Genomic DNA, 16,126 nt, shown 5'->3' with positions numbered 1-16,126 from the left:
TGTTAAGACCATTTTTATAAGTCTTTGGCATGACTTGGCTGGAGCTCGAATCCACGACCTCCCGCATCCAAGGTGGATGCTCTAAGCACTAGGCCACCGGAGTAGTCAGTATTAATGTAAGTTCTATTATAGAATCCCTCATGGGCTTGGGATGGTAGGTTAGGCCCAGTGTGTTCTCCCTTTTCATAAGGGACAACCACTGGAAACATGAGCCATGGCATTTCATTGGTTTGCACTTTGGATTCATGACTGAGAGGGTGCTGATTTTGGACTTACAATCAGATCAACACAGGTCAGGTACCTTAGTATCTTAGTTGGAAAGGCACTTTACAAAATTGTTCTGAGACTAAATAATCTACTTGTATTACTTTTAAGTAAAACACCAAACCAGTCCAAACCAAACCTATTGAACCATTCAAACCAGATCTATGTATCAAGCAATCATGCTAAGAATTATCATTTTAATGGGATTGCTTTCTTTTGGATTCTCACTCATACGTCATCTTAACTACAGCTTTATTAACTAAATATAAGATCTTACCAGAACATTTATTTGATATGAAATTTATGAAACAAGTTGAATAATAATAGACTACAACCCAGGGATCGTCCTGGGCTTCGCCAATGTCGCAAATTGCGATTTTTTTTCCTTATTGGCGACAAAAATATCCCATCTGGCGATTTTTTTGGCGACATACTTTTTGGTTATTTAATTTGTACATACAATCATGGATTTGGACTGGATAAATTAAAAGGCAGAATGAAAGGAAGCCACAAACTTGACTAAGCAATGCATTGGTATCAATCTGTTACACAAACAATCCTTTGTTCTTATTGACAACCCCATCTTTACAGTGCATTGTTACATCATAATCTGCTTATGCTGACATCTGGGCTGAGTACTGTATGCTGCGATACAGTCAATCATGCTACCGCACTATACCTACAACTGACCGACTTCTGAAGACGCGAATAGAACAGATACAATTAATTGAATGGCTAATCCTTCTTTTTTTTTTATACATATACCAATACAGTAGTTTTGCTGAACCTTCATAGAAAACTGATAAGCTTTGAAGTACCGACAACTGTGTATAAATACAAAGCAAATGGAAACAATCTAAATCACAATTACATCTGTCGCCAGTGCAGCATTTTACTCATTGATCTTTTCCTTTTGCCATCAGTCCTGTGTTACGGCTGCAGAGACTTTAACTCCGCAACAAGAAATAGCAAAAAAAAAAAAAAAACAGTTTTGCATAATTAATAATAATTATTTATTTCTCAAAATACAGGAGTGAAAGAATCCCTAAGTTGGGTGTGAATTTATGCTTATATATACGGTCCAATATTGCCAGGTGTTGACTCGTGTAAGTTTCATTCGTGGGAATGGAGATCCTATTTTTCTTGTCGAGAAAATTTATACAGCATTCAGTGATCATTCTTGGGATTTAGGAAGCAATTCGCTACAAGCTTTGTGAAGCTAGCCGTAAAGGGGGTGGGGGCTGCTGAGAGACTACTGGTGTCACCTGTCAGCACTGTACACTGTGAACGTGGATTCAGTAAGATGAACTTCATAAAAACTGACATCAGAAATAAGCTCTGCATCTCATCTCTCAAGAATTTAATGAGAATCAGCATGTACAGATGTGAAAAATTAGACTTTGAAACTGCATTCAACAAGTGGGCAGCCCTAAAATGGCGACGGATCTTTATGTAACACTTTGTAACATTTTGTTAATGCTTCTTGTAATTAAAGTATTAACTAATCCATCTTTTGTAATTTTCATTGCCTGTTACATTAATAGACTAAATTAACACTTGGAAAAATGTACACTACTTTTTTTGGCGACACTTTTTGAAAATTGGCGACAAAATATTGAGGTTGGCGATTTTTTTGGCGACAGCTTTTTAAAAGCCAGGACCATCCCTGACAACCACTTCAGGAGAGTGGCATGTTGTGTTATGCAATGAGTTTCATAAATATTTAGTCAGATTAACACAAGATTGAGGTTCTATGTATTAAAATACATGAAGGACTTGGTATGACTCAGTGACTAACACTATCTGAGGACTTCAAGCAGGAATAACATATTCTCAAATCAACTATGAAACCTAACACTAAACTAGCATTTCTAAAAAGAAACCTCAGACACTGTCTGCAGACAATGAGACAAACTGCCTATCTAGTCAGATCTGTAGTTGTGTTTTCTGGGATCATACTACATTAAGGATGTTGATAGAATCAAGAAGGTTCAACACAAGCAGCAAGATTTATATCTGGTGACAACAGAATCAGAGAAGCAGGATGCATGACCTAAATGTTAACTTACCTTGGTCTACCAACACTCCAAGACAGGTTTAGCAGGATTTGTTTAACATATCTCTATGAAGTAGTCAAGGGGATAGCGTTGGCACTGTCACCAAATATATATTTAAGACCATTAAAGACAAAAACACAAGATTAAAGCCAATCTTTTTCCAAATTTTGAAAATATAAACATTGTAGAAAAACTAGTAACAAATAATAGTAGATGTTTTATAGTTGAACAGTGTAGAACAGAACAGTTTCGAAATTCTTTCTTTGTAAAAACAATTGTGGACTGGAATCATCTGAGTGACAGTATTGTGTGTGTGCAATCAGTGGAGAACTTCAAGAAGCTATTGAACAACATTACTAGCTTTCTAGTTGGCTCAATCTTCCGGTGCAAATTTATGCTGTAGCTGGCCCTGCAGTGTACATATTCAGATTTATGCTGTAATTATCCATGCACTGTACATATTCAGACTTATGCTGTAACTGACCCTGCACTGTACATATTCAAATGTATGCTGTAACTACCCCTGCACTGTACATATTCAGATGTATGCTGTAATTATCCATGCACTGTACATATTCAGATGTATGCTGTAACTAGCCCTGCACTGTACATATTCAGATTTATGCTGTAACTTGCCCTACACTGAACATATTCATATGTATGCTGTAACTTGCCCTACACTGTACATATTCATATTATGCTGTAACTAGCCCTACACTGTACATATTCAGATTTATGCTGTAACTTGCCCTACACTGTACATATTCAGATGTATGCTGTAACTAACCCTGCACTGTACATATTCAGATTTATGCTGTAACTTGCCCTACACTGAACATATTCATATGTATGCTGTAACTTGCCCTACACTGTACATATTCATATTTATGCTGTAACTAGCCCTACACTGTACATATTCAGATTTATGCTGTAACTTGCCCTACACTGTACATATTCAGATGTATGCTGTTAACTGGCCCTACACTGTACATATTCAGATTTATGCTGTAACTGTCCCTGTACTGTACATATTCAGATGTATGCTGTAACTGACCCTACACTGTACATATTCAGATGTATGCTGTAACTGGCCCTACACTGTACATATTTAGGTTTATGCTCTAACTAGCCCTGCACTGTACATATTCAGATGTATGCTGCAACTAGCCCTACACTGTACATATTCAGATTTATGCTGTAACTGGCCCTACACTGTACATATTCAGATTTATGCTGTAACTGGCCATACACTGTACATATTCATATGTATGCTGTAACTAGCCCTACACTGTACATATTCAGATTTATGCTGTAATTAGCCCTGCACTGTACATATTCAGATTTATGCTGTAACTAACCCTACATTGTACATATTCAGATTTATGCTGTGATTAACCCTACACTGTACATATTCAGATGTATGCTGTAATTAGCTCTACACTGTACATATTCAGATTTAAGCTGTATTTAGCCATGCACTGTTCATATTCAGATTTATGCTGTAACTGGCCCTACGCTGTACATATTCAGATTTATGTTGTAACTAGCTCTAAACTGTGCATATTCAGATTTATACTGTGATTAACCCTACACTGTACGTATTCAGATGTATGCTGTAATTAGCCCTACACTGTACATATTCAGATGTATGCTGTAACTAGCCCTACACTGTACATATTCAGATTTATGCTGTAATTAGCCCTGCACTGTATATATTCAGATATATGCTGTAACTAGCCCTACACTGTACATATTCAGATTTATGCTGTGATTAACCCTACACTGTACATATTCAGATGTATGCTGTAATTAACCCTACACTGTACATATTCAGATTTATGCTGTAGTAATTAGCCCTGCACTGTACATATTCAGATTTATGCTGTAACTGGCCCTACACTGTACATATACAGATTCAGACATCCGTTGTGATGCTCATTAATGTTAGGTCACTGTGTAACATACAGTTTTATGACACAACATTATGACAGGACTCGGTGACAAGCTTGAAGTTGATACGTGTTATGTCAGTGTGACATATAGTGTTTTAGACATGATTTGATGTCAGGACTCAATGATATACTTGGATATGTTAATAGATGTCATTTTACATTGCAGTGTAAGATACAGTGTTCAATAAGATCACATTATGGCATGACTCCATGACATTCTTAGTGACATTGAAATGTGCTTTGTCGCAGTGTAAGGTGCATTGCATATGACATTATGCTATGACATGACTCATTGACATGTTTGGTGAAGTTAAAAAGTGTTGTGTCAGTGTGACATACATAGTTTTTTACATGACATGGAATATCTCAATGACTTGCTTGGTGATGTTAATATGTGTTATGTCAAATTGTCATTTACGTTGTTTATAATATGACAGTATGTTATGATTGAATGAGATATTTGGTGAGGTTGATAAGTGTTAAATCTCATAATGATATACAGTGTTTATGGCATGACTTCATGACAAGCTAGGTGATATTGATACGTGTTGGGTCACCATGTGACATAGATCAATATGAAATGACTTTGTGACATGCTTCATGATATTCTAAAGTGTTCTGTCATAGTGTTGACATATGGTCACATGACAGCATTACGACATGATTTGAGTGAGATGCATGGTTATGTTGACAAGTGTTATGTCATGTGTAACATGCAGATTATTTATGATATGATAGTTTGATATGACTCAGTTAAATATTTGGTGATGATGATAAGTTTGATGCCACAGTGTAGCATACAATTTATATGATATAACATCGTGCCACTAATTAGAATGGAGGTTATATAATACTTGGAGATACTCCACAAATTGCCATCACATCTATGTAAGAAAACAAAACATAAAAACTGAAAATTAGCAGAAGTCTTTCTATTTATTTTTCAGGTTGCAGAGTATGGGAATCCCTCAGATCTAATGGCAAGCCCTGACTCTAAATTTAAGGCCATGTTAGAAGCAGTGGAGAAGGAACATACATAGATGATGGAACTATTTTAATAAAAGTTTCCATTGTATTTCATCAGTAGTTCTGGCTGGTTTGTAAAGACTTATTAAATGTTATAATTGTGTATAGTGGTGTGAAACTCATTGATACGCAGAAGTTGTTTTGTTAAAGAATATTTTTAGATGACGGGTATGTTAAAAATGCAAAATGCTTATAAAGTTATGACAGAAAAAAATAATGGATTATGACATGGATTGAAGACTGAGAATGAAACATTAAATCTCTAAGACAGTCAACAAACATTAATATTTATCAAACCTAAGCAGAGTTTTTAAAAATCCCACTTGTGTCAAATCTGGTATAGTTACATCTTTTCAAATTAATACCTAATTTAGATTTACAGCTTTATATATCAGAGATTATATTAGTTCTGTTTTTAACACTCAGTTCTTTATTAGCATATGACTGCCATTAAAACAATTAGTGCAGCTCTGACTATAAAAATCGTGTTTTATTGTTAATCTTTTTTATTGCTGAATTTGTTAAAAGCAACCTCTACAAATTTTATTTTCATGAAATCAGAAATGATAAGTTTGTTTAAAATGAAAATCATCTTTACTGTGTCATGCTCCATGGCAAGTAAAGAACATGAGGATTTATATATTACCATTTTTTCTCTAAACTTTTAAAGCAAGAAGCTCAGATATAAGCTCAGGATCTAATAAATGTGAAACATGCCTTCAAAAGAAACGTCCCTGTGAAGAACACATTTCGAAATCCCATTTTCCAGTCCTTATTTAACTGTCCTTTAAACAAAAGTCAACTGTTTTACATAGAGGGCACTTTAATTTTCTTTTAAGATGTCTGTTGTCATTGGATATATGGGACCATACATACAGAACTTTCTGCTACCAATATTACAGTGCATCTGTCCAAAAAAGATCTGCTTGCAATATGTTTCGAACATTTATACTTTTCTTGAATAATCATTTCTCAGCAGTAAATTATAATATTGATTTAACATTTTTGCAAAGAAATGTAGTATATGCAACATAACGTTATGATCCTCATCCATATTTAGGACACCTGTCATTAAAGGACAAAATTGCTCAGTCCCTTGTCTATCCTTTTATACTCGTTTTGCAGTACTGTGAATTGATGATTCATAACTTAAATTTGTCTAACAGTATGCATAACCTCAGTGTTATTAATGTAAGTATGTACCCCATGTTTCAGATTCGGTGACTGGTTGTGGGGGGGATAGTGGGGAGGGGTTTAATCTTGTGTTTCTTGCTCAGAAGGTATAGACAAAACAGGACAAGGTCATGTTTTCTAGCTGTTATGATGTGTATGCCTGTGTATTCCAAAATTGTTTTGGGTGAAAAAATCCCAATTGAAGCTCATACTCCAGACTTTTGCATTATGTAATTTTTGTTACAGTAAATTTAGTTAGAATTATGGAAGGTTTAAGGATAGCTGCACCAACAAAAATAACATTTCTGCACTAAACATGAAAATTAATGCCTAGAAAAACATATAAATGTGATACTATATTCACCTTCTTTATTCTATTTCATCAGGATATGATTAGGAGTTTCATTATATATATAAATTTCGATATGTATGTATATATGTATGCAATGCATGCATGCATGTATGTATGTATGTATGTATGTATGTATGTATGTATGTGTGTGTGTGTGTGTATGAATGAATGAATGTATGTGTGTATGTATGTATGTATGTATGTATGAATGAATGTATTATAATGTAATGAGTTATATTTATGTATGATAAATTCATGTTATTCAGCCTTCAGCCAGAAAGCCGACAATGACAATAAATCAAAAACAAATTTATTTTATTACTTATAAACTGTTACAAATTACAACATTTTGTAATCTTTTGTAGAAAATTTTAATGAATTTATTGAAAGTGTTGATATGAGGAACTGTTGCTATTGATTCATTATTTTACAAAATATTTTTTTAATGTGTAAATGGAAAATATTGTTCCCGTGTATTTTCAAGAATTGATGGATTAGTTAATTTGTGAGTTATATGTTTTTACTGGAATTATGTTTTATCATGTATGTAAAATTACCTTTGAATTTATTGCAGTTTTTGATCCAAGCAATCAAATGACTAGTTATTTTTTGTCTTTATTCATGACATGTTTATATATATCAGTATCTTCTGACATCTAACAACTGTAATGTTACTTTTTAAAAAATGATATTCATTAGCTTTATGGAAATGTCAAAATCGAAATGTAATTTTCCAGATAGATTTTTTTTTCTGTTTTTTTTTAAATGCATCTTAGAATTTCAGAGCACTTTAGATTTGTATATTTTCTTATTATAGATGTTTTTATTTTGTGAAGATGGGGATGCTTTATGAAGAGTAGCTTCATCTTTCTGTCTAGAAATTTACTTAGCGATGTTTCCCATGTACATTTATACTGCTTATAACTTAAGTGATTCCAATTACAGTAAATAAATTATAACATTTTATTGTCATTCTTTCGACAATGATGGTTTAAAAATTAAATAAGTAAATTTAATTTTATGAAATGTTTAATTTTTATTTAATTTAAAATGAAATTTATGTGATATATAAAATTTAATTTTCTATTTAAAAATAGAAATTTAAATAGGTATTAACAATATATAACGATATGTAAAACAAGGGAAGTTGTGCATATCAAATCAGTCTCAGAAACATTTTGGTTTTTAATCTGTTAAACGTTTTGTTTACTTTACTTCTTTTACCATGTTGGTAATATTTTTTTTATATGTATATATAAGGAATGAATGCTTGTAATTATATATGGGACTATGTTGTCATATAAATTAATGAACATCTTTTCACAGGAAAAGACAGTATTTTGTAATATTGCAATATTATAATAATTGTATAATAATAATGCATATATTTATTCATGTCATAATGTAAATTCCAAGTTTTTACCTTGGGCAGTTTTGTTTTAATAATATTACTGACATTGGTCCATAATTTGGCAATGATTTTGAACCATAGCATCTATACTTGTCAAGAGTTCTCTCCAGTTCAAAGAAACTAGTTTGAGATATGAGCTAGTTAGGACTCAGATTCAGTGAAAAGACAATTCATTAAAATGTCCTTTTAGGAATTAAAAAAAAGTATGTGACTGAAAATATCAGTGATTAATAAACAGTGTTTTCTGTTGGTATGACTACCAAACTCGAATTCAAATACCCTGTGTCACAGTCTGGAAATAGGAGCTACTATGTCCATTGATTGCAAAGGGAGACAAAATGGATATTTGTTAGAATTTTTTATTTTTGTGTTAGATTGTGTCATTTTTGCTATAGAGTGTCTTAATGCATGTCACTTAAGGAAAAATACTGTTTTCATGTTTTTCCTCTGTATGTTTTTAATACATGTTTTTAATGTCATCAATGACAGGAGTTTCAAATATGCCTTATAAGTACTTGGTGCATTAATAGTATTTATGTTTTTATCATTGAAGTTGGTGGAGCCCTATGGTAATTGCATTGTATGTCCATCTGGCTGTTTGTCCATTAACAGTTAATTGGTTCTGCAAGATAACTTTATTGGATATTTTCTAGTTTCATATACAGACTGCTCTTGATAATGCATCACAAGGTTTCAATTTCCATTTTTTATGTCATCATTTGGAGGAGTTATGGTATCTTATTCCTCATGCTCCTACCCATGATTTGTGCAGTTCAGAATTTCCAAAGATTTTTGGATCTGGTATGCAGCTCTGTATTGGTGAGACCTTGAATTATTTGATTTCCATCGTTACATAATTTACAGGAGTTTATGCTTCTTATGTGCCCATCCTCTTGACTGATTTTCAACAGCCCAACTTTACCAAATATCAATTGATTTTAATCAAATTTGGTGTGTGCATTAATGTTAAGGACTCTTGGATGAGCCTGATTTCCATCCTTTCATAATGACATTTACAAGAGTTATTTCGCCCGATCGTCTGACCTCCAAGCTTTGGTTTCCATAGCATAACTTTGGTTTCTGCGGGATAAAATTTCAAATGGTTTGTTGAGCTTCAACTAAATCTCACCTGTGACTTTATATTGAGCAGACCTTAAGTAAGATCATTTGCCAGTCTTGCATTATATTTACAGGAGTTATTCTCCCAGATTTACCCTTGCACTGACTTGGTTTTGGCAGTCGAATGTTACAGGCAATGCTGGATTTCATTCATATTTGGCATTTGTTTCGACATTGATCAGACCTGGAGTAAGTTGATTTATGATGTTTCATTCCAATTAAAGGAGTCATGCTTCATGATAATATTAGCACTGTTTCTTGGATTTGATGACCCTAAATGCCTATTCTCCTAACTTTATTTCCCAGTACAAGTTCATCATTAAGGCTTTGTAAAGCAAATTAAAGTGAGAAGAACCCACTGTGACATACTCATTACTAATACCTCTAGCTATGATCTAAAACCTTAAAAATAAAAAATTCTGCATTACTAAATTTATTATGGCATTCTGTGTGATATATTTATATGTTGAAAGATATGTATAAATATTAATTTTTTTCCAGAATCTAGTTCTCAGGTTTGGGTTATATCTATCAAGGTATGTGGTTTTGTGTAACTGTTATGTTTACTTTTACATAATATATTAAAAGATTAAAGGCATCTTAGTGTTTCTGATCAATTTGCTGAGCACGGTATCATCATAGGGCTTCCCATGAAAGTATTATGTATCTTGAGCACATTGTTACAATCTGTCAACAGATTTGTGTATCTTGACCACATTGTTACAGTCTGTCAACAGATCTGTGTATCTTGAGCACATTGTTACAGTCTGTCAACAGATTTGTTGTGTATCTTGACCACAATATTACAGACTGTCAACAGATCTGTGTATCTTGACCACATTGTTACAGTCTGTCAACAGATCTGTGTATCTTGACCACAATATTACAGTCTGTCAACAGATTTGTGTATCTTGACCACATTGTTACAGTCTGTCAACAGATCTGTGTATCTTGACCACATTGTTACAGTCTGTCAACAGATTTGTTGTGTATCTTGACCACATTATAATAATAATAATAATAAAGAGGACTTTGTATAGTGCCTAATCTTTATGAGCTCTAAGTGCTTAACAACATTAGATAACACCTATAACATAAAACAATAAAAAACCCATGATATGATTACAAAAAACAAACACCATGAAATTAGAAAACATAAAAACATGCTGAAAATATTTAACGTAGGAAACATTATTAGTTCTTTAAGTTTGTTCTTGCAGACGAAATGGGTGAGTTTTAAGAGCACTCTTGAATGGGATTACTGTGTCTTTGCATCTTAGTTCCATTGGCAATTCATTCCAAATTGCTTGGCCCTGGTATGCAAAAGAATGTTGTCCATATGACTTCATTTTCATAGTGGGAATAATGAGTATACGAATGTCAGAAGAGTTGCATAATTACCTTGCTGGTGTGTACACATGGGTAAGGTCGGATAGGTATGTTGGACTGGAGTCCATCAGTGAAACAGAGAACAAATTTTTTGTTTGATTCTGGATCAAATGGATAGCCAGTGTAGGGTACAGAGCAGCGGGGAGGTGTGCTCTGATCGTGATACTCTAAGGATGATCTGAGCAGCTGTGATTTTAACTTTTTGAAGTCTCTGGAGTAGATATTGAGATCAACCAGACAGAACTGACGGACTCCAGTCCAACATACCTATCCGACGTCACCCATGCGTACACAATAGTCCAGTCTTGAAAGTGTTAATGAACACACAAGTGTGTTTTAGTGGCATCAACTGAAAGATATTTGGATTACAGTCTGTCAACAGATTTGTTGTACATCTTGACCTCATTGTTACAGTCTGTCAGTGATTTGTTGTGCATCTTGACCTCATTGTTACAGTCTGTCAGTGATTTGTTGTACATCTTGACCTCATTGTTACAGTCTGTCAGTGATTTGTTGTGCATCTTGACCACATTGTTACAGTCTGTGAATGATTTGTTGTGCATCTTGACCTCATTGTTACAGTCTGTCAGTGATTTGTTGTGCATCTTGACCACATTGTTACAGTCTGTCAATGATTTGTTGTGCATCTTGACCTCATTGTTACAGTCTGTCAATGATTTGTTGTACATCTTGACCTCATTGTTACAGTCTGTCAGTGATTTGTTGTGCATCTTGACCTCATTGTTACAGTCTGTCGGTGATTTGTTGTGCATCTTGACCACATTGTTACAGTCTGTCAATGATTTGTTGTGCATCTTGACCACATTGTTACAGTCTGTCAATGATTTGTTGTGCATCTTGACCTCATTGTTACAGTCTGTCAATGATTTGTTGTACATCTTGACCTCATTGTTACAGTCTGTCAATGATTTGTTGTGCATCTTGACCTCATTGTTACAGTCTGTCAGTGATTTGTTGTACATCTTGACCTCATTGTTACAGTCTGTCAATGATTTGTTGTGCATCTTGACCTCATTGTTACAGTCTGTCAACGATTTGTGCTACATGTAAGAATTGAGAGAGAGGTAGAGAAAAAAATTTATATCTATTATGGTTTGTTCTGTAATTTTTCCATACTGTACTAGGTACCTATATCATAGAACGTTTCTTAACTCAAACATTTACTCAAAACTATTCAGGCTAATCAAAATATTTCTTTTTTACATTTGGAATAGAACTTCTAACTTTGGAGTTAAACTTTGGAGTAAATTCTTTTACATGAACTATTGAGTTTTATGATTGATGAACATGGTGGCAAATCAAAACAAACTGCAAGCTGCTAGTTTCATTTGGAAAGGGTTCACGATTAACATGCAAATCAGTATAGTTCTTTTTCTTACCTATTTATATAACTGGGGTCAAGATAACAGCAAGTGTCATTCTGAGTGCTGATATCCTTCCTTTTAATTATTTTATTTAGAGATAACAACTGATAGCATTATAAATGATTACTTTTAACAAGAAGAGAGAAGAAGCAGAAGAAAAGGAGCATTTGATAAAAATAGGTTTCCTACTTTTACCTGTAACATTTGTGACAAAGCGAAAAAGGAGAAATGCAAAAGTCACAGGTACGGTGTCTAAGTTTAATATTGTATAAAGAATCATTAGAATTATTACAGAAGTACAATACTTAACGAAGTTCTTGCAGAGTGTGAACAACCCTTAAATATGGGGCATGAGATCCATTTGATATTTTCCCCTGTAATAAGTGTGTTATAAGAGACATTTTGTCCTCTGTTTTTATTAGTGGATTATCATTAGCCTACTACATGTAGTTAACACTTCAGTATACATGAAAGACCATTTGCTTTAAGTTCAGAGTGTTTTGGTGATGAAGAGAACATTTGTCACATAGAACAAGCGACTAGGTGCAAATTTCAAAATGAGTTACATACACTAGTGTGGTGCTCTTTGGCATCCATATATAGGTTTTAGCATGTCTATTTTTATTAGTACTTGACTCAACAAAGTCAGGGGAGCTTCAGAGTTGTTACATTCTGCCAACAATTACATCCTTTAGAATGCAGCTTTCTACTGATAAAATCATGACACCTTAAGAGTCAGCTATCTGTTTCATTATTTAAAGGAGTTATTTTCCATAGTTGCCAGTTTTTCAAATCATTACCAAGAATTGCTTGATTTCAGCCAGATGTGGCATGCATTGATAAGATGTTGAATGAGTTTGATTTTCGTAGGTCCTTGACATCATTTAGACGAATTATGGCCACTGATTTTCCAATCTTTGGTTTTAATCTCATAACATTACAGAGAAATCTTGATTTTGAGGCTAATTTGGTAAGCAGCATGATTTCCAGTGTTCCACAACATAATTTCAAAGAGTTACAACCTACGTGTGCCAAGTCTACAGACTTTGGTTTCCAAATATCATTTTGCCTAAGACTGTTGGATTTCAGCTAAATTTATAATACATCTTTATGTTAATTAAACAACAAACAAGTTCCCATCCCAGCATTCCATGACATTTGATAACCTTGAAAACATTTCCTTTCTAACATTATTCAACATCATTTATCAGGAGATATAGCCCCTAAAAACCAGTCCCCCTAGCTTTGATTTCTGCAGCATGACCTGACCAAGTAGTGTTTGATCAGAACCAGCATTTTTATATTGATGAGACCTTAATAAATTGTAGTTCCATGCCAACATGTACATGAGTCATACCAACTGATTGCAGTCTCCAAGCTATTGATTTCCACTGCATAATTTTGTAAGGATCATATGACATTAATTATAATTTGCATGCAACTTTATATGAATTAGACCTCATACAAGTTTGATCTCCATCATTCTAAATTATGATCTGGAGGAATTATAGCCCCTGAGAGTACATACTACAAAACTCTGATTTCCAAAGCATAACTTTACCATGGATTTATGGAAATCAATGGATTTATGGAAATCAACCCAGTTTGTGGTGCAACTTCTTATTGTTAATTTCTTTTACAAGTTTAAATTTTCAACCATCTACCTCATGAAATTGTTTGGTTTGGTTTAGGTGGGTGTTTTTTAGAGTAGGTTATTTAGTTGAATGTTTTTACAGTATATTATTTAGTACCAAGGCAATTGGAGCAGAGTGTCTTGCTCAAGGTCACACCATCACCTGTCTGGGCAGATCCAGTGGTCAAATTTGAAAATGTACCAATAATAATATGTGGCACTGGGGTGTCATATTGGAATTAACTTAACAACATAGGTTCTCATTGGGGGATGATATACGGTCAAGCAGGAAATTAACATAGATATATCATTATGGTCCTGTATTCAACACCCATTGATCTAATATCCAACACTTTGATATCTACTCTCCAACACTTGGTTATCTTTTATCCCTCACCTAGTTACATGTATCTACCATCCAACACCCACAGTTTGATTACTATGCAATACTCCATTATTTGATTGCTATCATATTTCACACTTTTTTATTACTCCAGAATGTTGTGTAGCGACCAACACACTTACTAACCAACAAAACTTTTGGATTGCTTGCACACACTTTACTTACAAACACCTGAACATACTATTGCACAAGAGGTGTGGGATGAAATATACATACACTATCAATTCACAACCGAATTCCGAGAATCCCTGTACGATCTACAAAAATGGAAAACAAATCAATCCAATTGGGACCTCTTCCAACAAGCCTTGAGCAAGATACAACTCGAAGAACATCAAAGTAACGATGGAAATCAATACTATCACAACATAACCCAGGCTATGAATGAAGCGGCACAAAACAGTATACCTAAAACAAGCGGGAAATCCAACAACAATAGTATTACATGGTGGACAGACAATTGCCCCATAGCCATCAAGGAAAAAAAGAAAGCCGGTATCATTAATCTCGATCAAAGTTCCCGCCCTTGTACTAAATGGGTTGCATACGTGGGTGATCCACGTGGAGTTGTTTATTTTGATTCGATTGGATTTGCGCCACCAAAAGAATTTTTACGGTATAGTGGCTTACCAATCTGGTATTCAACATCAACAACACAGACAATAACGGATCCACCAACATGTGGTCCGGAAGTACTTGCTGTACTTAATGCTGTTTCAAGGTCATCAGTGCTGACTCATAAGTTGTGCATGAGTATACCACCAGCCTGCATCGTTTTAAACATGATACTAGTTTATAATGTTAGATATCCAAATATGCAACACGAGATGAACTTGCTGATCTTTGCGTCACGCCTGTGCTGACACAAATGAAGTTGTTATTTTTCAAGATCAGCAACGCCGGTTAAATACAAACAATATCCCGTTGACAGATATTATTATGCAAGTTCCAGGAACGACTGAAGAAAACTTAGTGGTGTTTACTAAAACCGATAAAGCTAAAAACTCAGAGGAATCAATTATAACATTCATGAAAGAGATTACTGGACGTATTAGAAGAATATGAGATATAATGTATGGCGATTTCAACATGAGCAGAAATACAATTATCAATGTGAGAGTCCAAAAATTATGTGACCAACAACAACACCACGATCAGAACTGAGATCAGTAAAGATGTTGCTAAAGCTGGTTATACAGTGAACGGCGATCTCAACTTGAGCGGAAATAACATTGCTAATTTGAGAACCAGAATCAAACTATGACGCTGCAACGAAGAAATACTTGGACAACAGCAACATCCCGATGATGACCTCGTTAATGACAATCAATGATGGAATGACCAGATTCAGATCTAAATAAACTAATCATGTAACCAAGTTTGCAAATTTTCTAAGAAACATAATTAGAACAATAGATAATTTCTTTGGGAATCCAACGTTATCAACGCCAAAATCTCTGAAATTAATACACAACTTATTGATCTAGTTCAAGTTCAAACATCAATCGAAATTATTAACAATGAGCTTACCAACGTCAACTCAAGAATCAATTCGAGAAATACCGAGCTCGATAATATCCAAAAGATTGCCATGATGTAATTCACATGATACCGCTCATCAACATGATACACATAGTAGCGCCTGGATCGGGAATAAGGTCACAGCAAAACAACTCCATCAAATATATCTCTCAGGTCGCCGGTATGTACAGGTTCTCTGTGTTTAGCCCGGCCAAATTTGAGATATATATGATAACTCCGTGGGGTAATTTCAGCGATAGATTTTCCAGAACTCTCTCAGTCTTGTAAGGACAACATATCGAGGAAAAATTCATACTGGATACAGAAAATAAAACACAGCGATATTTCTGGTGTCTGGAATTCATCTCGAAAACAACTCAATCGGTAACTTAGTATATTCCTTAATGAATCCCACACAAACCTTTCGGTATAGTCAAGCAT

General features: G+C 34.2%; 1 protein-coding gene across 1 annotated transcript in view; it reads left to right on the top strand.

Moving 5' to 3' along the window:
- LOC149799796 (ATP-binding cassette sub-family C member 5-like) overlaps window positions 1–9,952 on the top strand; it is a 141,804-nt gene extending 131,852 nt beyond the window's left edge. Inside the window, exon 31 of the mRNA XM_089959187.1 lies at window positions 5,221–9,952. Within this exon, the coding sequence (XP_089815313.1) occupies window positions 5,221–5,313 (93 nt within the window). The 3' untranslated portion in view covers window positions 5,314–9,952. The remainder of the gene's footprint in view (window positions 1–5,220) is intronic.
- The last annotated feature ends 6,174 nt before the right edge of the window (window positions 9,953–16,126 follow it).

Source organism: Sinohyriopsis cumingii, chromosome 5 (assembly GCF_028554795.1).
Source record: "Sinohyriopsis cumingii isolate HCF-2022 chromosome 5, ASM2855479v2, whole genome shotgun sequence".
In the NCBI taxonomy this organism is placed as follows: Eukaryota; Metazoa; Mollusca; class Bivalvia; order Unionida; family Unionidae; genus Sinohyriopsis; species Sinohyriopsis cumingii.
Note: the sequence above shows the minus strand (reverse complement) of the source record. Positions and strands in the feature narration are given on the sequence as shown.